The sequence below is a fragment of the Chenopodium album genome, chromosome 15 (assembly GCF_948465745.1).
Source record: "Chenopodium album chromosome 15, dcCheAlbu1.1, whole genome shotgun sequence".
Lineage (NCBI taxonomy): Eukaryota > Viridiplantae > Streptophyta > Magnoliopsida > Caryophyllales > Amaranthaceae > Chenopodium > Chenopodium album.
Genome location: NC_137848.1, coordinates 50,843,663 through 50,865,050, shown reverse-complemented (window position 1 = coordinate 50,865,050; position 21,388 = coordinate 50,843,663). Strand labels below are relative to the sequence as shown.

The 21,388-nt window shown below is 35.8% G+C and overlaps 2 protein-coding genes across 3 annotated transcripts; both read left to right on the top strand.

The window, feature by feature from the left end:
• The first annotated feature begins 220 nt into the window (after positions 1 to 220).
• LOC145583307 (uncharacterized) lies at positions 221 to 14,803 on the top strand. 2 transcript variants are annotated; one of them, XM_081640534.1, is made up of 18 exons: positions 221 to 551; positions 727 to 873; positions 993 to 1,083; positions 1,272 to 1,390; positions 1,623 to 1,813; positions 1,903 to 2,113; positions 2,224 to 2,464; positions 2,583 to 2,956; positions 4,101 to 4,230; positions 7,961 to 8,163; positions 8,357 to 8,699; positions 9,147 to 9,241; positions 9,354 to 9,572; positions 9,836 to 10,075; positions 12,460 to 12,669; positions 13,116 to 13,385; positions 13,509 to 13,712; positions 14,273 to 14,803. In XM_081640534.1, the coding sequence occupies exons 1-18, from the start codon at positions 414 to 416 to the stop codon at positions 14,435 to 14,437; spliced, it is 3,591 nt and encodes a 1,196-aa protein (XP_081496660.1). In that variant the 5' UTR covers positions 221 to 413; the 3' UTR covers positions 14,438 to 14,803. The 2 variants fall into 2 exon arrangements, with proteins under 2 accessions (XP_081496660.1, XP_081496659.1); XM_081640533.1 differs by having other exon boundaries at positions 8,354 to 8,699.
• Positions 14,804 to 18,269: 3,466 nt separating this feature from the next.
• On the top strand, positions 18,270 to 21,126 carry LOC145582511 (F-box/kelch-repeat protein At3g23880-like). The gene is made up of 3 exons (XM_081639496.1): positions 18,270 to 19,556; positions 19,785 to 19,889; positions 20,892 to 21,126. Exons 1-3 carry the CDS (start codon positions 18,337 to 18,339, stop codon positions 21,070 to 21,072), a joined length of 1,506 nt encoding a protein of 501 aa, XP_081495622.1. The 5' UTR covers positions 18,270 to 18,336; the 3' UTR covers positions 21,073 to 21,126.
• Positions 21,127 to 21,388: the final 262 nt, after the last annotated feature.

Here is a 21,388-nt window from a genome sequence, read left to right as displayed (position 1 = left end):
ATTCTTTAAACCATATCCATGGAAATCACTCTATTATTTAAGGTTTTAGGCATCGATCTAGCCCAAAACCGAGTTTTATAAGATTTTAGATCGAACTAGACCGAAATCCGAAAATATAAATTTCTACACCCGAAAACCGATCCGGAGTCAGTCCGGACCGATTTATGAACACCCCCACTTGTAACTCTCGTAAAGTATATGCTTACCGAGTTTACCCTCGTCTCCCTGCAGAAGAGAGTTGGAAGGCAACCTCAAACGTAAACCCGCCTCCTTTTTCATAACACTCTGCTATTTACACCATCTTCGATTTCTGCAACTCTCTCTCTTCAATTCTCACCATATTCAACTCCCAAAAACTCCATTCTTTTCCCACCAAGAAAGGTTATTAGGGTTTATCTAGGGTTTTAGCTTCAATGGGTAACGAAGAACAGTCTCACAAATCTCACAGGTTTCGGCAAGCTGGTCCCAAAAAATTGGCCAAAAAAAACAAGAAGGCAGCGGGAGATGATGGTTTTGATGTTACCAAGAAAAACCCAACTCGAAACCCTAAGGTTTATTGATTATTGCATTTGAATTCCTTTTTAATTTTCGTGAAATTTTGTTTTTTGGGGGTGTAAATTGATACTGATATAGGTTTGAAATTGTAAATTTTGTTCTTGTTAAGATGTTGCATTTTGATATTGATATTGGTTCTTACTGTAAAATTTGTTTAATTGGGATTATTAGGCATTTGCTTTCCGTTCAAATGTGAAAGCAAAGCGTTTACAGTCGCGCTCCACAGAGAAAGAGCAGCGGAAGCTTCACATTCCGACGATAGACCGCAATATCGGCGATCCCCCGCCTTTTGTTGTTGTAGTTCATGGCCCTCCTCAGGTGGGGTTTTGATATATTTGACTAGATGAATTTTAATTTGTGTTAATGTGTTTGATAATTGGGGGTTGATATTGTTGCTGACTTTTTTGTGTTGTAATTTTATTTTATTTTTGTTGTAGGTAGGGAAGTCTTTGCTGATTAAGTGTCTTGTGAAACATTACACCAGGCACAATTTGCCTGATGTTCGGGGTCCAATTACCATCGTATCAGGTTTGCTCGATTCACAGTTGCTTAAATTCATGTCTAATTTATGAGGCAATATGTTTCAAGTTTGTTTGTCTTCAATTAGGTGTTTGTTTGAATGATGATGTTTTTGATAGGATTTAGCTTCAAAAATGAAATAATGAAGACTATGGATTTCTTGAAATGGATTAAAATATGGTGCCTTCTTATTATAGGTAAACAAAGACGTCTTCAATTTGTGGAGTGCCCTAATGAAATAAATGCCATGATTGACTGTGCGAAATTTGCTGATTTGGCTCTGCTTCTAATTGACGGGAGTTATGGCTTTGAAATGGTGAGTTTTTGTTCCTTTTTCTACAAAATAGGCTTTCCTTCAGATGTTATTCTCAATTGGAATTACAGGGGTGTTGTCTTTAGAAAACCATCTAATGGCAAAGCTAATAATTCCAAGTGAATCATATCTACTTCTTTGCCATGCAAGTATTTATTTGTTTGATTTAGCTTAGTTTTTCGTTATTTTATCCAAACTAGTCAATTGTAAGTATCTGACTTTTTATTGCTCTTAGGAAACATTTGAATTTCTCAATGTCATGCAAGTTCATGGATTTCCGAAAGTTATGGGAGTCCTTACACACCTTGATAAGTTCAAGGATGTAAAGAGATTAAGAAAGACAAAGCAGCGTCTCAAACATCGTTTTTGGACTGAAATATACGATGGAGCCAAATTATTTTACTTATCTGGTCTTATTCATGAGAAGTGAGTACCATTTATTTGTTATTGCCTTTCTTAGATAATATTCGTTTAATTGCGTTGGGTCTTTTCTAAATCGTTTCTACCAAATGCAGGTACAATAAGCGTGAAATCCATAATCTTGCAAGATTCATCTCTGTTATGAAATTTCATCCATTGTCTTGGCGAACTGCTCATCCTTATGTGCTAGCAGACCGTTTTGAAGATGTCACTCCACCGGAGAGAGTGCAGCTAGACAAGAAATGTGACAGGAACGTCACAGTTTATGGTTATTTGCGGGGTTGTAATTTGAAGAAGGGAACTAAAGTTGGTGACTTTGAATTTTTTTGCTTGAATATGACATGCCAAAACACATCTGGGTTTTATTCGTTATCACCAATTTATATAAATCTAAATCAAATGATTTTTCTCTTTAGGTTCACATTGCTGGTGTCGGTGATTATAACCTGGCCAGCATTACAAGCTTGGCTGATCCATGTCCTTTACCATCAGCTGCTAAAAAGAAAGGATTGCGTGACAAGGAAAAATTATTTTATGCTCCTATGTCTGGTGTTGGTGACCTCCTTTATGACAAAGATGCTGTCTATATAAACATAAACGACCACTTTGTACAATATTCTAAAGGAGCTGATGAAAATGAGAGCACTGCACGTAAAGGTCTGCTCTTTAGTTGCTGTTTTTTCCCTTCTCATTGCTATCAATGTTTATTATTTTGTTGTTGCTTTGCCAAACTTCTGTGTCTTCTGATTTCTTCAACCATACCCTGTGTAACTAGGAAAACGCCATGATGTTGGTGAGGAGTTGGTAAAACAGCTTCAGAATGTGAAGTATTCTATTGATGAGCAGTTACAAGAACGCTTCATCAATCTTTTTAGCCAGAAACAAGATAAAAGTGATGCTGATGTTCCTGTTGCCGGAGGTCGGATTCATGAACATGATGACGCTGCTGGATCTGACAAAGAAAGTTCAGATTCTTCAGATGACGATACAGATGCTGAAGAAAATAACAATATGATGAATCTGGGAGATGGGTCTAGTGATGCTAAAAAGGAATTGGGGAAAAACTTCAAGGAACATGTTGAGTTCTCTGATGGTAGGATCAGAAGGAAAGCGATATTCGGAAATAGCGATAATGATGCTGATGAAAAGGTATTTTGTTCTTTAACACGTGTTGTGATTAAGGTGATAAAATATGGATTCATGTCATGGTCTTCTATTTCCAAGTTGTCCTCCTTATATATGTTCTCCCCTATCTCTCCCTCTGGATTCTCTTCCTTGACGGCCTTTCATAAGAGAGTAAAATTATAAATTAGATTACAGTTGATATTTGTAGTTCTAGTAACCTTATAAACTTAAAGATTTAAGGAGCTAGTAAATTTGCAAACTCTTCTCCTTAAGTAGGCTTTAATAATTTAAAGCAGCTTTCACTATTACTTAATATTGTTACTTAGTATGTTTTTCACGTTGTTTGTTTCTATGCTGATTTTTAAGGGGTAGGGAGCTGGTCAGGGTCCATGTTATTGTAAGGTTTTGATCAGAATTTTGATTATTGGTTTTAGCTTACTGTTCTTCTGGACTCTGATACTATACCTGCACTCTTTTGGCTGTCAGGCATAAGCTCCTCTATAATGAAAGATTTAGAAATCTTGATAAATCTCTCTTGGAAGAATTTTCTTCCTCATTTGAAATTATTATTATTTGGTGTCAGTAAATTTCACAAGTGCTTATTGTCTTACCTTTTTTGTCTTGTCATATACGTAGTGAAAGGTTTCTCATTTCTTAATCACTTAGAGAAGCTTCCACTAGACTTTGGGATATCCAATGGTGAAATATATGATTAAGGGTCACTAAGCCTAATATCCGTTACTCCTAAATTCGTTTCATCTATTTATCTAGACCATGAACTTTGGTATGTTAGGAAAGCCTGCTGTTATCCCCAATCAGCCATAAAAAATGTGTTTTTTCTATTATATCTTTTTTTCTTTCTATATTCGGTACAGTGGCATTATAATGACAATTTTGACACTCGTGCAGAAATTTTAAATTATTTCTATCATTTTGTTTACTGCATAATGAAATGCCAACTTTGGATTTTGATGTATTCCAAATTCAGGATTCCATGTCTGCGTTTAATTTGTTCTTATCATAATTATTACTTTATCATACCTGTTTTTTACTCTTTAAGATGTTCCATATAGTTAATAGTTAAGAAGTCTTAGTAAATAAATTTTGTTTTTGGTGAACAAGTTAGCACATAAGTTTAGAGTTTCATCTTTGGAAAATTTGACTGCAGTATTCAGATGACGATGATGAAGAAGAAGAAGAAGAAGATGATGATGACAGTGACGGGAAGGAGGAGGATGAAGTAGGAAGTTCCGGTACAGATCCTTCTGAAGATGATGGGCCTGATGAAGATATGGAAGGTAGCCTTGCATTATATATATGCAGTCACTTTGCTGTTCACCTGCATTGATCTTAGAATAGAAAGATTTAGAATCTTATGGTGATACTTTCTAGATGGTTATCAAGCATGGGCCATTAAATCCGTGGCAACTTTGATATTTTTACTATTCTTTATAAGAGCCGTAGACCTTTCATTATCTGTTGCCTACTTCTATCCCTTTTTTCTGGGCCAAACGTAGAATTGTTTTTATTGTTCTTTCATGAGTTCAGATCAATGCAATTTGCCAAGAATACCAAATTACCAACTTCTATAAAAGGAAAAATGATGCAATTACATACAAGGTTCAATAATTATTTTTGCAGAGGAAGATGTTAGGTTGGGGCCTCTGGAGTTGTAATAAGTGTCATCTTTGCTTGGATACATAGATAAAGAAATTTTCATGCATGTCGTTGGTTTTGATTAATAAATAGGAGTTGTTACATAATGTTATATAGTGGAAGCTTGTGTTTGAAATTGGTTTGATCTTTGGTACTAATAGTAGTTACTGAAATATGGAAATGCCCTTTTAGGTTTTGAAAAAGACTTTCCTTCTCCAGTGATAAAATGAGTAAAAGGCCTGGAAAGTATATCTCCATGGACATGGACATAAAAGGGCATTCGTTTCTACTGAAAGCATACTTTGCATCATTAATCTTTTTCATTCTCAAAGCAGGGGAATTTTATGCCCAAACCCCTAGAGTGATCAGAGTTGAATGCCTGAGAAATAGAGCCCATTGTCAAGCCAAATGCTAGAGTGTGAGTTTGCTGGAATATTCTTTCCACCAAGCCCTTTGTCCTACATGTACACCCTCTGTACCACTAATAATGTCCCATATTCCTATTTTAGATGTCCCGTTGAGTTTTTCCCATTCCCCTTACAGTGTATTTCCTCAGTCAACAACCCCACAGCGACAACAACAGCTTTAAAGCCTTTGTTCCAAAAGGATTTAGGGTCAGTTAACATGAACCATCATTCCAAACCGTCTGTGAAAAGTGTAGCAAAGAATTTTAGCTAAGAAATTAGAGTAAAGTGTAGAGTGCAAAAGTGAAAGTAGGGCAAGATAGATCAGATAGAACACAAAGAATTTAAAAAAACAGAGGGTGACAGATAAAGCTCAAAAAGTAGGGTATAAAAATTATTGCAAGTAGAATCAGGCAATCAACAACTCCTCATGCTTTCAAATGAACAAACTTTTAAAAAAGTGATGTAGGGGATATGGGGCAATCTTTGTCATTTAGTGGGATGGAGAGAGTATCTTGAAAAGAGGGAAAGATGGTGCCCAAAGAGACAAGATTATGTCAAGAGGTGTTGCATATTATTAGTTAAATTTAGGACAAATCCTACGTGACCTAATTAATTAGATCTTGATAAAATTTACCAAAGAATTGTTTTTTTTTCCCTAGGGTGGGGGTGTTGGGTGGTGGTTGCTTTGTGTCCTTGTAGTATTAGAAAATGCGAAATATGTCATGTTTGTCTTCTACTGTTCTACACCATGTATGGATGTTCCCATGTACTCTAGTGTGGTAATTTTTGTATTGATGTTAAGGGTAACAAGGTGTAAAGTATAAGCATTAAGAGGGGTGGGGTTGCTGTGTATCACATGGTAGCATAATGGTATATGATAGTCTAGTGTTTTTATTTTTCAAATTTTTTTAATTTCTATATATTAAGTTAGCAAATCTTATTTTAGGGATTGAAGTTAAGCAAATGAAATAAAGAGTACAATCATCACATGTTGGATCTATAAAGGGTGTTGCCATCTATCCTACCTAAACAGTCCGCCTTTTCTTGGATCTATAACGGGTGTTGCTTGGAAAAGTCAGATGAGCATAAAGTCTAAGGAAAGCAAAAGACACAGAACTTAAATGATATACTACCTTCGTTAATAGTTATGTGCAACTTTTGCTATTTTTGTCCGCTAAGCATTATGTGCAACAAAAAAATTTCTTTCCTCTTTTAGTAAAAAAAACTAGTCAAATGTCAATTTTACCCTCATTTAAAAAATTAAAACACAATTACTAACTATAATCAGATTTAATTAATCACTAATTCTCACCCAATTTTCACCCTAACCAACCTAATCTAATCCATCAACTCTTCATCTTCAATTTAAGAAACCCAAAACCATCTTCATTCATCTTCATCTTCATCTTTCGCCATATTTTCTTTCTCCTCTTTCAATCAAATTATCTCTTTGAATTTTTTTATAGATCTTCTTTCTCTCTCTTCAACTTCAATAATTTCTGGGATTTTGGGGTGGTTTTTGTTTGGGATTTCGTCGGGCTTTCGCGGTGGGATTTCATCGGGATTTCCGTGGTGGGATTTCGTGAGAATGGCGGTTTCGTGGGGTTGGTAGTGGTGGTGGTTTCGTGGGGGTTCATCTTCATCATCATCTTCCCCCATATTTTCTCTCTTCTCTTTCAATCTCATTATCTCTCTACATCTTTTTTAGATCTTCTTTCTCTCTCTTCAACTTTCAAAAAATTTGTGGTGGGTTTCATGGATTTGAGATCTTCTTTCTCTTTCTTCAACTTTCAAAAAATTCAATTAGTGACGGGTTTGTCGAATTGGTGGTGATGATTTTGTGGGTTTTGTTTTTTGTGGGGGTGGGTTTTGTATAGGTGGGTTTCGTTGGGAGTGGTGGTGGTTTCGTGGGAAGTGGTGGTGGTTTCGTGGGAGTGGTGGTGGTGGGTTTCGTGGGGGTGGTAGTGTTGGTGGTGAAGCCGGCGGTGGTGTTGATGAAGGCGGTATGGGTGGTGTTGGCTGGTCTTGGTGGTGGCAGTGGGTGGTTAATTAATTATCCAAACATTCTCTCTCTACTTTAATTACATACCCTTATAATACATTAATCACCATTATCAAATTTTGCATTGGCGACCGTGTCAAGCCCCAAAGTTGCACATAACTATTAACGAAGGTAGTACAATAAATAAAAATCTCTAAAGAAGGGTATTGAGTATTGCGTTAACCTGATCATGTATAAGTCTGCATAAATTCTTGGTAGACACAAGACTTTTTGGTTCTTTTGCCTTTGTGTTCTAAAGCTGTTAGCTGGTGTAACCCGTCTATTTCTTACATACCTAGAAGCTTCTGCCTAACTATTGCAGTATGCAAGATGATACTAACTTCTCTGAGCAAGCTCCGTGCTTGTTTCTAATTTAGGCTTTGTTCTCTTCGCCTTAAAAAAAATTGTTCTAGACTTCCAGTATGCTTTTGGCTAGTGCATCTATTTCTTTAATTCTAGTATTTATTTATTTTGGGGGGGGGGGGGGGGGGGTGGTGTAATAGTACGTGTGCATCTACTACATTGCCATGCTTGTGTCTTGTGCATGTATATAGATATATCAATACATGTTTGGGTATTCTTGTGGCTTGTTCATGTTATTTCTTAGGATTTTGTTTATTTGTTTGATTCGGAGGTGGGGACTGGGTGTTGGTGGGGTGCTGTTGTTACGTGAACATCTACTACATTTGCCATCTAAGAACATCTCCTCATATATATTTATTTGAGAAGTGGGGTGAGGTGGGGCAAAGGGGAGTGATTTATTGTTCTACATTCATGAAAATTGTCTTCAGATAGAACTGATTTTGAGTCTATCTAGTCATGAGAAAGGAGTCCCCCATTCATATGTTTCATTAATACCATAAATGCAAATTGCCAATCTTATGCTGTGATCTCTCTTCTAACTCTTCTCCTTCTATGTGTTAGTGGACGATGATATTGGAAATGCCTCCAAATGGAAAGATTCTTTGTTGGAACGAACAGTGTCCCGACAGAATATGAATCTCATGCAACTTGTATATGGAAAACCCATACCAAATCTTGCATCTGATATAGGTGAATCACAAGGAAGCAGTGATGATGAAAGTGAAGATGATGACTTCTTCAAACCGAAGGGAGAGGGAGCCAAGGTTTGTGGCTGGCATCTTTCAAATTTAGATTTTCAAGTAGACATCTCATACTTATAATTGTAACTAAATTAGTATTGAACTATGAGTCAATTAGAAAGAGTACTTTAGTGAATTGGTGATTTACTTCTATCTTATCTGATTAATATCAAATGCCTGAATCTGATGTATCTGTTCACTTTTTGAGCAATAGAAGTTGACAGATGGTCTGGGTGCTGGTGATGTGAATGGTGATGATTGTTCAAAATCCACAAGTAATATGGATGCCAAGAATTGGAATGATGATGTTGTTGTTCAAAGCATCCGAGACCGTTTTGTTACTGGTGATTGGTCAAAAGCGGCCCAAAGAGCTACGGTGTCTGAGACTGGCGGCAGTGGTGATGATGATGATGATGTCTATGGTGATTTTGAAGATTTAGAAACAGGTGAAGAGGATGGTGTAGCTGTAAACGCTGGTGAGGCACAGAAAGAAGATGATGCAATAATTGCAGAACGCAAGCTGAAAAAGCTTGCTCTTCGTGCAAAGTTTGATTCCCAATATCCTTTTCAAAATGTTTATGTCTAAATCACCTACATTTACTTCTCAATTTAACTTTCCACACATTCACACACAAACATCCTCCCTTGTGGAAAAACAACGGTTTGTACTGATCTTTTCTGCCAAATGAGTTGACAAAATGAGGCTCGTCTCTCCAGTCTTTACTTGTTCAAGAACAGAGATAGGGAAGAGGAAAGAAGGAAGCAGATGCTGAAGATTAGTATTCTGTATTTCTGTGTAGCTGTGTGGCATCTAATATGCATTATCAGTTTTATGTCTGTCATAATTTGTGGCTTCTGTAGCTACTTAGATTTCAATCCTAATGTTTTCTATAGCATCCCAGCGTCAATATCTTTCTTCTATTCTCTACTTTGAATTAGATTAGTGATTGAAAAATATATATACGAAGTATTTTTTTTTGTTTGTTTACCTTAATCAAGTATTACATTTAATAAATCTGAGTTACCTGATGGAGAAACTGGTGAAGAAGCTGAGGCAAAATCTGATCGCAGCAAGGCCAATGATAGTGGGTTTATTGAGAAGGTGGAAATGATGGCCTTCTATTGAATTTGATTTTGAATTTGAGCACTTGTTTTTATTTTTTTTATTTTATTTTTTTATAAAAAAAATTGTTACTTCATGTTTGTGTATGCAGTTAAGAGATGAAATTGAACTTCAAAAGCAAATAAATTTAGCTGAGCTCAATGATCTGGATGAAGCCACTAGGATAGAAATAGAGGGCTTTAGAACAGGGACATATGTGAGATTGGAAATTCAAGCCGTTCCTTGTGAGATGGTTGAGTTTTTTGACCCCTCACACCCTATCCTAGTTGGAGGAATTAGCCTTGCGGAAGAGAATGTTGGATACATGCAGGTATGTATTCAATTTCTGTGCTTTGTTTTGGTTCCATCCTTTATTTTTTTTTTTTGTAAATATGTATTTAAAGTACATAATTAACATATGTCTGCACGGCTGCACCTTTGTTGCACTACATATTTATTCTATATCTCTGTGATATAATGATTTTTTTACCATGAGCATGGCCTATCTTATTGAATCTAGATGCAGTTTCTCGAAATCTTTGATCTTAACAGTGGATGCAGATGATTACACTTTCTTATTACTGTCTCTTGCAGGTCAGGTTAAAACGACATAGATGGCATAAGAAAGTTCTTAAGACTAGGGATCCTATAATTGTATCTATGGGATGGAGGCGCTACCAGACAATACCTGTTTATGCAATTGAGGATCGTGATGGTCGGGTCCGTATGCTCAAGTACACCCCTGAGCACATGCACTGCCTTGCAATGTTTTATGGTCCTCTTGCTCCCCCGAACACTGGAGTTGTTGCTGTACAGAATCTAACGAACAATCAGGTTAGATTCATTTTGGCAAATTTGATTAATGGTTGGGTATCAAATTTGTATTTGGCAAGAGGCGGGGGGTCGGGGAGGGTAATATATGCCCACTTTTGTGGGGCCAGTGGGAGATAATTGTGAGCAATGCATGTTTGCATGGGATTAGCTTCTTCTAAACACATAATTTGTACCTGATTTTTATGAACCAACACCCCAAGTCCCTAGCTACCTCAGTGAATTAGATAATGCACTGTATACGCTATATCATGTATCCCTACTGTGCGTTGCAATTTGCATATCCTATACATCAGGCTGCCTATATTTTTAAAAATTATTTATTGGCTGTCATGTGAACCTCACTAGTCACCACCCTATGACAACTTGTTAAGTTCTTACCTTTTGAAGTATATATAGTTTTGTTGTCGAATATATTAATTTTTGCAGTTTGGTTTGTTGGTCATATTTCTTGTAGCACTTGCTGTTGGTGAGACATTTCTATTTCTCTTTATATTATTCTATTTGACTTATTTTATTTGAACTTATATTGTTCGTGAATCAGATTGTCTTAAGAAATTTAGTTTGTATTAAGTTGTCTACTATAAATTTATTTTGTATGAACTTATTTTGTCCGATCTTATCCGTGAAATAAGTCGAACAAATCAGAGTCTATGGTTCTGTTTGGCCAAACTTTTAGAAAACTGTTTCTACTTTTTAAAAGTAGCTTTCCTGATTAGTTAATAAATTTGTTTGGCCACCGAATTTCATTTTTTTTTATTAAGAAAAAGAAGTAAATTGGTATGGTTTAGATGTTACCCATTTTTTTTTATACATATTTTATGGTGCAAATTGACCCATTGTTTATGTCTAAGTATCTAAGACATAAAGAATAGTTGTTTGATACCACTTGAAATGTGTATGAACACGAGTTGCTATAGGCTTGTGAGTAACTCAATAATATATTTTATTAATATACAATTTAAAGAAAAAGGAATTGATGCTTACATTTTTTTAAAAAAAAAAAATGTCAAGTGAAGAAAATTAAAAAGAATTCCGGAAGGACCAAAACTTTAATGAGCAAATCGTGAGCAAATCGACTAGCCTCGACTCCAAACTTTTATGGGCTTGAGTCAAGCAAGGCCTTTTTGAGCTTAGTGAGTAGCGATCACATGTAAAAAATTTTTGATTCCAGTCGAGCCCCTCGGCTCGTGATTGACTCGCTTGATTAGTGCCTCTACACTTAAGCGCAAAGTTTTTTATTTTTTATTTTTTTATTTTTATTTTTATTATTATTTTTTATTTTTATTATTATTATTTTTTTTTTATAAATAATCTGTATTGAAAAACTAACTATTTGAAGAATGAATGTTACAAATACGAGCATATAATCTAGCTTTACGCTTTACACATGAAAGTGGTGGAGGTTTTGGACAATAGTTGTTAGAGAGGATGAGTTTTATATATAATTAGCTTTAGATTATACAATTTTAAAAGGTCAGTATTGTAAATATTTTGTTTTATCCTCAATTTATTCTACTATCATGCCAAACAAGATATAAATATTGAGTCCTCTATCCCTATCCCTATCCCTATCCCCAGCTCATTCCAAACATCCTAACCCTGTTAGTGCTATTCCAAATTTGATAGTCCTCGATCTCTTTGCTAGTTTCCAAGCTTCCAATCCCCTTTCATGAAATCCCCATAAGCTTACTTCAAATTCCCCATTTTAGCTATAGCCAATCCTCTCCTAGATTGAGCCTTCACGTTTCTCTCATAAATCCCCAAAATTAATGAACCACAATCAATATCTTGTTTCAAATTGTGTAATTATAACACCCAACCTACCAAATTTGAATGAAGTAAAATCTGTTCCTTAAAATTAGGATTATTATCATTTACCACAATCCAACGTTGAATCCCATATTGCAGGGATGGCAATACAGTGATGCTCCATTGCTTTATTTTTGGCATAATCATTATTTTAATCAATCAATTTGAAAAGAAAATTGCCTTCAAAATTAAGTGTAGCAGCATCAGAAATATCTTTATCAGGTCTATTAAAGTTCTCAAACAACTTCTCAGCCAATCTGTAATAATTTTAAATCAATAAGAAATTTAAGGTAGACTTGCTGGAGATGATTAAGATTAATGCCTTTTGTGTTCCTCTTATTGTGCCTGTGTGGTTTTACTCAGAGTTTCCTTGAGGCTTGAGCAGCTTTATGGTAATGTTTTTTCTTTGTTGGTGAGGTCATTGATTCATCTAGCATTATTTGACATTTTTTTTACAATTAAAATTGTTAGTGATCTCTAATTGATTGGAATAATGTAATGAAGTTGTTGCTTGATGATGTTTATTATTAATTTCGTGCTCTAATTTCTTCTCCTTGTTCTATGAAATTTCTCAGTCATCATTTAGAATCACAGCAACTGCTGTTGTATTAGAGTTCAACCATGCCGCCCAGATAAAGAAGAAAATAAAGTTTACTGGTGAACCTTGCAAGATCTACAAGAAAACAGCATATATCAAAAATATGTTTACTTCAGATCTTGAAATAGCCAAATATGAAGGTGTAGCAATTCGAACTGTCAGTGGAATTCGTGGACAAGTAAAAAAGGTAAGGGAATGAGGAATAAACTTAAGAAAATTGTGGTAGGTATTAGTCTTTGTAGTAGTTAACAATTGAGTTTCTTTTCTTGTTTATTTGGGCTTTAGCTATTTCTTTTATATTTATTGTGGAGCTGCCTGCCATGTTATAAGACTTATAACTAGTCAGGCATAAAATGAAATTGAACTTCTCATCTTCTACTTTATATTTCTCATTGGTTGTTTTATTCCTATTTCCACCCCCTTCTTGATATTCTTTTTGATTCTTAACAAAGCTGGATGGGGTCAGGAACTGGGATGGGGGCAGGAGAACAATCTCCTGGAACAAGCAAAGGCAGACATAATATTAATGGAATACTGTTGTGTGATAGTTGGTGCCTCTTAATTGAGGTTATATTTGACATAGATTTGTGCACGGGCAGTTCTTCTGATATGAGAGGCTGTATGATTTGGCAGGCTGCAAAAGAAGTGATTGGCAATAAATCAAAGAAAGATGACATCCCGTCAAAGGGAGGGATTGCAAGGTGCACATTTGAGGACAAGATCCTTATGAGTGATGTAGTATTCTTCACAACATGGGTTAATGTGGACGTTCCAAAATTTTTTAATCCATTGACAACAGCTTTGCAACCTCGTGATCGAGCTTGGAAAGGAATGAAAACCGTTGCAGAATTGAGGAGAGAACTGGCTCTTCCAGTTCCTGTCAATAAGGATTCTCTGTACAAGGTAGGGTAACCACACAGTTTCTTTTTCTTCTAGCTTCAAGAAATTCTTGTACAATCTTTTTATATTTGGTTGTATGCGTGTATCTAATTAGAATTTTCACGTCTTTATGTATATTTTTCACAGCCAATTGAGAGACAACCGAAGAAATTCAATCCACTGATCATTCCCAAGTCTCTGCAACAAGCACTGCCGTTCAAAACAAAGCCCAAAGATATTCCTAAAAGAGTTAATGGACTTCTTAAAGATAGGAGACCTGTTATTGCAGAACCTGATGAGAAGAAAACCCTAAAGCTGGTTCAAAATTATCAGCTGATTCGTCACAGCAAGGTATGCTTTACATTGATGGCCATGAGAGTAGTACACATGCTTGTAGAGTTTTGCATCGTTTTGTGCTGATGCATTATTCAATCTAATATGAACTATTAATGTTATATCCTTTTGATTTACTCTTCTCGGACTTTCAGCAGCAGTAATTTTTGTCATTTTTAAGAATGGTCTTGTCCATAGTTTGAATTTGTGTATAACTACAGTTTGGTATTCCTTCGCCTAGCTCCAAACATTGTGTAGATGTTGCCAAAGGATTGATCTATTGACCTAAATTTACATAGGAAAATAATGACTGTTCCCGTGTTTGTGTTTGCATTGCTGGCCAAAGTAATCTTTTTGAATGGGCACAAGGTCTGTATTTGTGACAGTGGTTGGTCAATGATAAACTGCAGATGTTCGAGTATTTTTAGCATACTAAAGTTGTCAGTGATAAACTGAATTTATTATTTTTAGTACGATGACTTATGGACTTGAAGTTACTGAGCTAGCAAGAAAAGGTTTGGCAATATTAATCTATGATGCTGAAACAGTCTTGATTTGTGATGTTTGTTGGTGTGCAGGAAAAGAAGAGAAAACAAAAGGATGAAGAAAAGAGAAAAAAGTTGGAGGCTCAGAAGGCAAAAGAAGAGGTGGTGTCAAGAAAACGGCAGAGAGAGGAACGGCGAGAAAGATACCGTAAACAAGATAAACTAAGCAAGAGAGCACGCAAAACATCTGAAGACTAGATATATCTCTACAAATGACATAGACAGAAGATTTATTGGCATATCATGCTACCAGTTTTACATTTTCCATCCAGATTTATTTGGGAGTATTTCCTTGAACACTGAAGCGGTGAGTTTCAGAACTGCTTCCTACTCGTTAATTGTTTGCTTCCATTACACCATCTTCAGATGGATAATGACTGTACCAGTTAGAGGCAAACTTGTGCTTTGTAGCCTTTAGAAATGGTACTCTAGGAAAAATAGATAAATTTTGCTCTTATTTTCTACCTGTAAGTAAAACAACAGGGCATTTTTGCAATAGCCCTCTGTACTCTAGTATTATGATAAATTATTCACTGCTTTATGTGGCTTTTCCCTTCAGTTTCATTTTATTTATTTATTTATTTTTGGTGAGAAAATCAAGTTTTCAGCGGTTAGTGAACTAGGTTCATACAAGTTTATTTATTTATTTATTTTAATAAAGGAAAATTGACGTTTGCTACCAGTAAAAGAACCGTGCGTCACATTTTCTATCTGTTTATTTATTTTTAATTTTGCTACCACCCAAATCTTTAAAATATATATTTCACCTACGCAGCCAACCCCCCCTCCCTTTTCCCGTTCTTGCTGCCTCGACCCCCACCCCGAATCGGAAACCACCCCCTTTCCCTTCCCCCATCGGAAATCGGCCCCCCTCCTTGTTCCCTCACCAAAATCGACCCCCCCTTCCCCTACCCTTTCGGCAATCCATAATCCTAAACCACCAGCCCCAAACCACCCTAAATGAATTTTAGGGTTTCGCTTATGGTGGTTTTGGGTTAGGGATGGCCGAAAAGGGTAGGGGAAGGGGAGGGGGTCGATTTCGGTGGAGAGAACGGGGAGGGGGGGCCGATTCCAATGGGGGAGGGGAAAAGAGGTGGTTTTCGATTTGAGGTGGGGGTCAGGGGGGCAGCAAGAAGGGGAAAAGGGAGGGGAGGTTGGCTGCGTAGGGTGGGGGTGGGTTCACGCCGACCAAGGCTCTAGGCGCCGGCAGGGGGAGGGGGTAGCAGTGAGGTGGAGGGGTGGTTGGGTTACTTTATTTTTCTTTTTTTAATTTTAATTTTTTTTGAATAAACTTAACGGATCCCGTTAAGTGGTAGTGAAATTTTAATTATTTGATTTTAGGTGGTAGCAAAATAAAATAAAATATTAAACAGGTAACAAATGTGACAAGGTTCTTTCGCTGGTAATAAATGTCAATTTTTCCTAAAATAAATAAATTATGTATTTCAAAATTTGTTGGATAATTGGATACCCAATTAGTGTCTGTTGCGGGTTAAAAAAATGCCGATTGGAACCTACGGGTTCTTGATTTATTATGCAGAATTAAAACAAGTGAACCTAATTCTGGTAGCCTCGACATACTGAAAATAGTATGGTGTACCCGGAAAGAACAGTAGACATATTTTAAATAACATGGGCAAAAAAAAAAACATTCTAGTGTTTGAAAAAGAACATACACGTGTTTAACAAAAGAATATGTTTGTGTTTGATAAGAACATGACATTACAAAGAACATGAAGTCTTAACAATCATATTATTTTTCATGGTTACTCGAGTGGTTGAACGTGTTTGAAAAAGAACATTATATTTGACAAAAAAGAACATGTTTGTGTTTGACAAAGATAGATGTGATTATTGGGCGGGTCGGGCCAAGGTTAAAAAACAGCTCACTTATCGCGTCGAGCCAAGTTTTGGGCCGAAATTTTTGTGCCCAAACCCGCCCAAAATGGTCCGATCGTGCAGGCTTTTCGGGTCGAGTAAAAAAAATAAGCTAAAATGCATAAAAACACATTCTCAAACCCGCCCAAAAAATTAAATTTATGGGCCAGGTCCAACCTGATTTTGGGGGCAAAAAAATTCTGCCCAAAACCCGTCCAAAATCGGGCTAGGGCGGTCTAACTTTGATCACCTCTAGCCAAAGAACATAAAGTCTTTACAAAAAGAACATGATAATACATTAAAGAACATGTTCTTTTTCCTGATTACTCGGGTGATTTTTTTTTTTTTTTTATGTACATATATTAAAGAACATATTGTATAATGTAAAGAACATATAGTTCAAACTCAAAGAACATAATAATCAAACTTAAAGAACATGTTATGCTCGCGTTCTTTATAAATATTTATAATGTTCTTTTTTTCGCCCATATTCTTTTAAATATACCTAATGTTTTTTCCGGGTGTACCATGCGCATGATGCACCCAGGTGCACCAACCACACATTATCGACATACTTGTAGTAATTGGCTCCAATTCTGGATACTCGAAATTTTTGCAAGTTGGGGGGCGGGGATTCCCTTTGTGACTGTAGGGTACCGAGATTGCTCATTAGCATCTATCAAACCTCACCACTTAGTCTTACATAGGTTGATTATACAAACTCTCCATCACTTTTTATCTCACAAACAATACTTTTTACGTAATACATGTTACTTTAACCTTTAATTGATGAAACAACAAGTGTAAACTATAGAAATATAGGGAGTATAAATCCGATTATAATTCAATTACAGTAGTTTTATAAATCATCACATTAAATCAAATCAGACTAAATTAAAATAGAAAAATTCCCGTTAAACAAAACTTATTCGCGAATTGTTCACAAACATATACGCTATCGATATCCTTACCACCCCTACTAAAATACCTCTTCTCAAACGAAGCCAAAAAAAGAATCGTTATTTGTTTTTGTCTTTTAGTAAGACTCACACTCCTTGCCATTTCCATCTTTCTCCTTGTTTTGTTCAGAGTTGCAGACCACTGTTATATAGTACTGCACTACACTGTACACCCACATAATTGGGCTCCAAGGCAACCAAAACTACTGTAAGAAAAAAATTACTCTTTTAATATGTAAGAAATCCAATTTTCTTTGTTTCTAATGCTGAAAAATCTGCAGTTTTTCTCACTCATCAATGAAGAGCTTTAAAAACACTCCATAAAATCAAGCTGAAGGTATCTCTCTTAACCACTTTTCTCTCTCCAACCCAGATTTTGAAATGTTGGAGAAATTTTACCTTTTTATAAAAAAAAATTATGTTTCATAGAATTTTCCAGCTATTTGATTTGTGTTTTTGCTCCTTCTATATTGTTAAGCTTAAAATATTTTTGTGCAAAATACTTGAGTTTGAAATTGTTAAAATTTTCTTATAGTTTGGATTTTGTATCGATGCTCTGTTTTTGGCGAAAATATGAACTTGCTTGTGTTAAACCTGCTTGGTTGTTGTTCTTGATGGACTGAAATTATGTTTTAAGGACTGAAATTGTGTTTTAAGTGACTTAACCCACATTTTTCCAGATTCTGTGTATTTGAAGGTTATAGCTCAAATTTAAGGTTTTTTTTTTTTTTTTTTTTTTTTTTTTTTTTGATATTTTGTTTTGTTTATTTTTTTTTACTATGCTCATATTTTTGTTGATAATTTCCTGTGATTTTTTTTTGGTTTAAAAGATCTGTGTATTTATTTATTTATTTATTTTTTTTATATATATATTCGTAAAAAATTGTTGATTTTTATTCTTTTTCATTTTGCTGAATTTATACATTTAATTATTCTTTTTCAACCATACCCAGTTCTTTATTTAAAAGTATTTTTTAAAAATTCATAATCAGATTTCTTGTACATTGTGTTCTTACTATTAAATTTTGTGATTTTGATCTGGGTGTCCATTTTTTTAAGGTAAAAAATCTAAACAAAAACCCTTGCAATTCATGTTTATGTGTGCTGTATTAAAGTAGTTTAAATTAAGTATGGTATAATCTTTGTATTAGTAACATTAAATACATGTTTCAAAACCATTGATTTCAGGATAACTGTATTACCTGATTTTGGAGGAGGCCTGAAACAATTGTTGGTCAATTATATTGTTCTTTGTCAAAAATGTCTGATGAAAAAACCCTTAAAATCCCTCCAGAAATCTGGTTGACAATTTGGAAAAAACTGCCAGTGAAAACTATAGGCCAATGTCTGTGTGTGTGCAAACCCTGGAACACTCTCATTACTTCCTCTTCGTTTGTGGCTACCCACACCGAGAATTCCTCTCAAGTCGAGGGTAATTCTCTTCTCTTGTATAGGCAATTCACAAATGCTCCCAAGAAAAATGAAGAGTACATGTTTATGCTCGATTCATCCCAAAAAGAATCAGACCTTGAGCCTTGCTACACCTTAACTTGCCCCTTTGTGGTTGGAGAAGTTGGGAATTATTTCCGTGTGGTTGGTTCTGTTAATGGTCTGATATGTCTCTCTGATGATCTGTTTGGGTACACCTACCTTACAATCCTTTGGAATCCCGTGCTTCGCAAATACATCAGACTTCCTGTGCCAAGAGTGAATTATGTTGTTAAGGGTGCCCACATATCTTCTTTTGGCTTTGGGTATGATACTAGGAAGGCTTCTCACAAGGTGGTGAGAATAAGCTACATGCGCGAAAAAAATGCCGTGTATGATGTGACTCCTCCTACTGTTGAGCTGTATTCGGTTAAGGAAGGTAGATGGAGGTACGTGTCTGCTGACAGTCTGGTTAATATTTGCATATGTGACTACTGGTGGTCTCAATGTTTTCTCAATCGTGCTGTTCACTGGGTTGCTTGGGAGAGGGATGCTAGTACCCTTGCTTTCAGCAGAAACTGGTTTTTGATTTTTGACGTGGAGGAAGAGAAGTTCAAGAAGATGAAATTGCCTGATGCTCTTGCCAAAGTATGCACATTAGATCTGAGTGTTGCAGAGTATTGCTCCAAGTTGTCGGTTCTTCACTCTGTACTCAAAGGAGGCGCTCTAGGGAATGAAATGGAACGTTGTGAGATCTGGGTCAAGGGAGAATATACTGTGGGGAGCTCATGGAGCAAAGTGGTTAGTATTGACATCAATTCAAGTGCTGGTTTAGGCTGGGTCCTGTGCTTGAGGAAAAATGGGGATGTTTTGGGGTTTTCCAAGAAAGGAGAGCTAGTGTCCTATGATCCACTGATGGAAAGGACTAAGGGGCTTGGTGTTCGTGGGCGTTGGCGCTCCTGGTTCACCTGTTCATTTACGGAGAGTCTCATTTTGCTGGACAGAAAGAAAGGTGTAGGTACTTATGACAAGGCTGGAGGGAAGAAGAAGAAGTAAGTTTAAAAATATATTTTTTAGACCGAATGCTATGCTTTTCCTAGTGTATTTTTTTCTGTGACAAGTTTACTATATAATTTTGTTGGGTCTAATGAGTGACGGTGCATAATACGATCATTGATTCTTAACTCACATAATCATAGGTCATTCTTGTCTGGTTGCTTCTAGCCTCAAGTTTGGAAAAATTTATGACATATTCTGTTGCAATATTGTTTTGTCTATAGATTTAAAACGGTTTTCTCCAATGGCATGCTGGACATGGAAGAAATAGAGGTTGACGGAAGCAGTGTAGGTGAAAAAGATCAGTCTTCAGGACAATGTAACTCTGTGTAAGTCCTTAATTCCTTGCTGTTAGCGAAATCACTGGGGATTTTCACTCAGATTCTTGATTTGTTTCATACAATTTGCTTATACCTTATATCTCTACAATGTCCTTATGTCTCAGTGTTTTTATATTATATGATTACTGAGCAAATTTATAGCTCTATTGCTTCTATTTGACCCCTAAAACAATCTTGTAACACAAAATCATATTGCTTTTGTTCTTCATAATATTTATCATTGTCCAATTTATGACTAAGCTTATCTTTTTTACTTCAAAATGTCTTTTTTGGGTCCACAATGTCACCACCTTCAAGTGGGACTGAATATCTGATTATTTCTTAGGGGTTGGTTTAACTTTCCAACTATTTTTAAATGGCTGTAATGGTTATATAAATTTTAAGACTACCCAGATTCACTTTGTAGTTGACAGTGAAATGGAGTGTCTTGATTGGATTCAGCTAATTTTTCTGGCTACCAATCCCTAACTGAATACTATCTCTGCATGATAGCATCAAACAGATACAATGAAATACTTAAATATATAAATATAAATTAAACTATTAAAATCATCTATACATCATCAGTTAATGTGTAATAATCATATCATTCATATGTATATGTATTCTTACATGTTCAATCTGAGAGTTAAAAGGCTTTCTGGTTGGTCCAATGACTTGTGAACTCATAGACCCAAGTCTTATTGGCTTTACCATAGTGACACATAGTACTCGTTTGTAATGCACAATAAGGCTTTCTGTGCTGCATCTTCAGATCTCACAAAGAGTATTTGCTCCAGCTCTAAATAAGGTTAAACAACATCATACTGATCAATTTTAACAATGATAATATCGGGTTTTTAGTGCCAGTAGTTTAGTCAAATTACACGCAAAACCTCCTATCTGTATGTCTGCTTCTTGTAGCTTCAATAATAGCGAGAAGTATCTGAATTAATCGTGATTGGTAATGATGCTGTTGAGCAACTATGATCATTTTCGTCACTTTTGCAGTTATCATCAGGGAAAGTTCATATTACTGGAGCAGCTGAGCAAATTTGATGGAACTAGCATTACAAGAGATCCCTCGGAGTATATGTCTATGGCTGGTTTTGAATTTTCTGAGTTCATGTCAATGGCTGAGTCCGTGGCTTCGTCTATGTCCATCGGTATAGTTTCATATCCTCATCTGTGATGGTTAACAGTTATATGAACTTGATCTTTATTTTGTTTGAGTGATGTTATGTGGGAGGGGTGTACTATACCTTTTATACTAGGTTGCCCTCTTACAAGATAAGTAGGCTCTAAGGTTCATGAGGATCCTTTAGATGTAATCATGTGTCAAGCGATATTCACTACTGGCCTTCTCAGGTACAGGCCTACTCCTTTCCTAGAACCAGGAACGATATCTGCTCTATTAGACAGGCCAAACTCAGAAAACCATTCCATGAATTTTTTTGACATGTATTTGATAATATTTTTCATTCGTGAATTTAAACATCAATGCATGT

Coding starts and splice junctions, on each gene's coding strand:
- LOC145583307 (XM_081640533.1), top strand. CDS start 414: ATGGGTAACGAAGAACAGTCTCACAAATCTCACAGGTTTCGGCAAGCT. Junction 9,573..9,835: donor AGAATGTTGGATACATGCAG/GTATGTATTCAA, acceptor TGTCTCTTGCAG/GTCAGGTTAAAACGACATAG. Junction 12,670..13,115: donor TTCGTGGACAAGTAAAAAAG/GTAAGGGAATGA, acceptor ATGATTTGGCAG/GCTGCAAAAGAAGTGATTGG.
- LOC145582511 (XM_081639496.1), top strand. CDS start 18,337: ATGTCTGATGAAAAAACCCTTAAAATCCCTCCAGAAATCTGGTTGACA. Junction 19,557..19,784: donor GCTGGAGGGAAGAAGAAGAA/GTAAGTTTAAAA, acceptor TTTTGTCTATAG/ATTTAAAACGGTTTTCTCCA. Junction 19,890..20,891: donor TCAGGACAATGTAACTCTGT/GTAAGTCCTTAA, acceptor TCACTTTTGCAG/TTATCATCAGGGAAAGTTCA.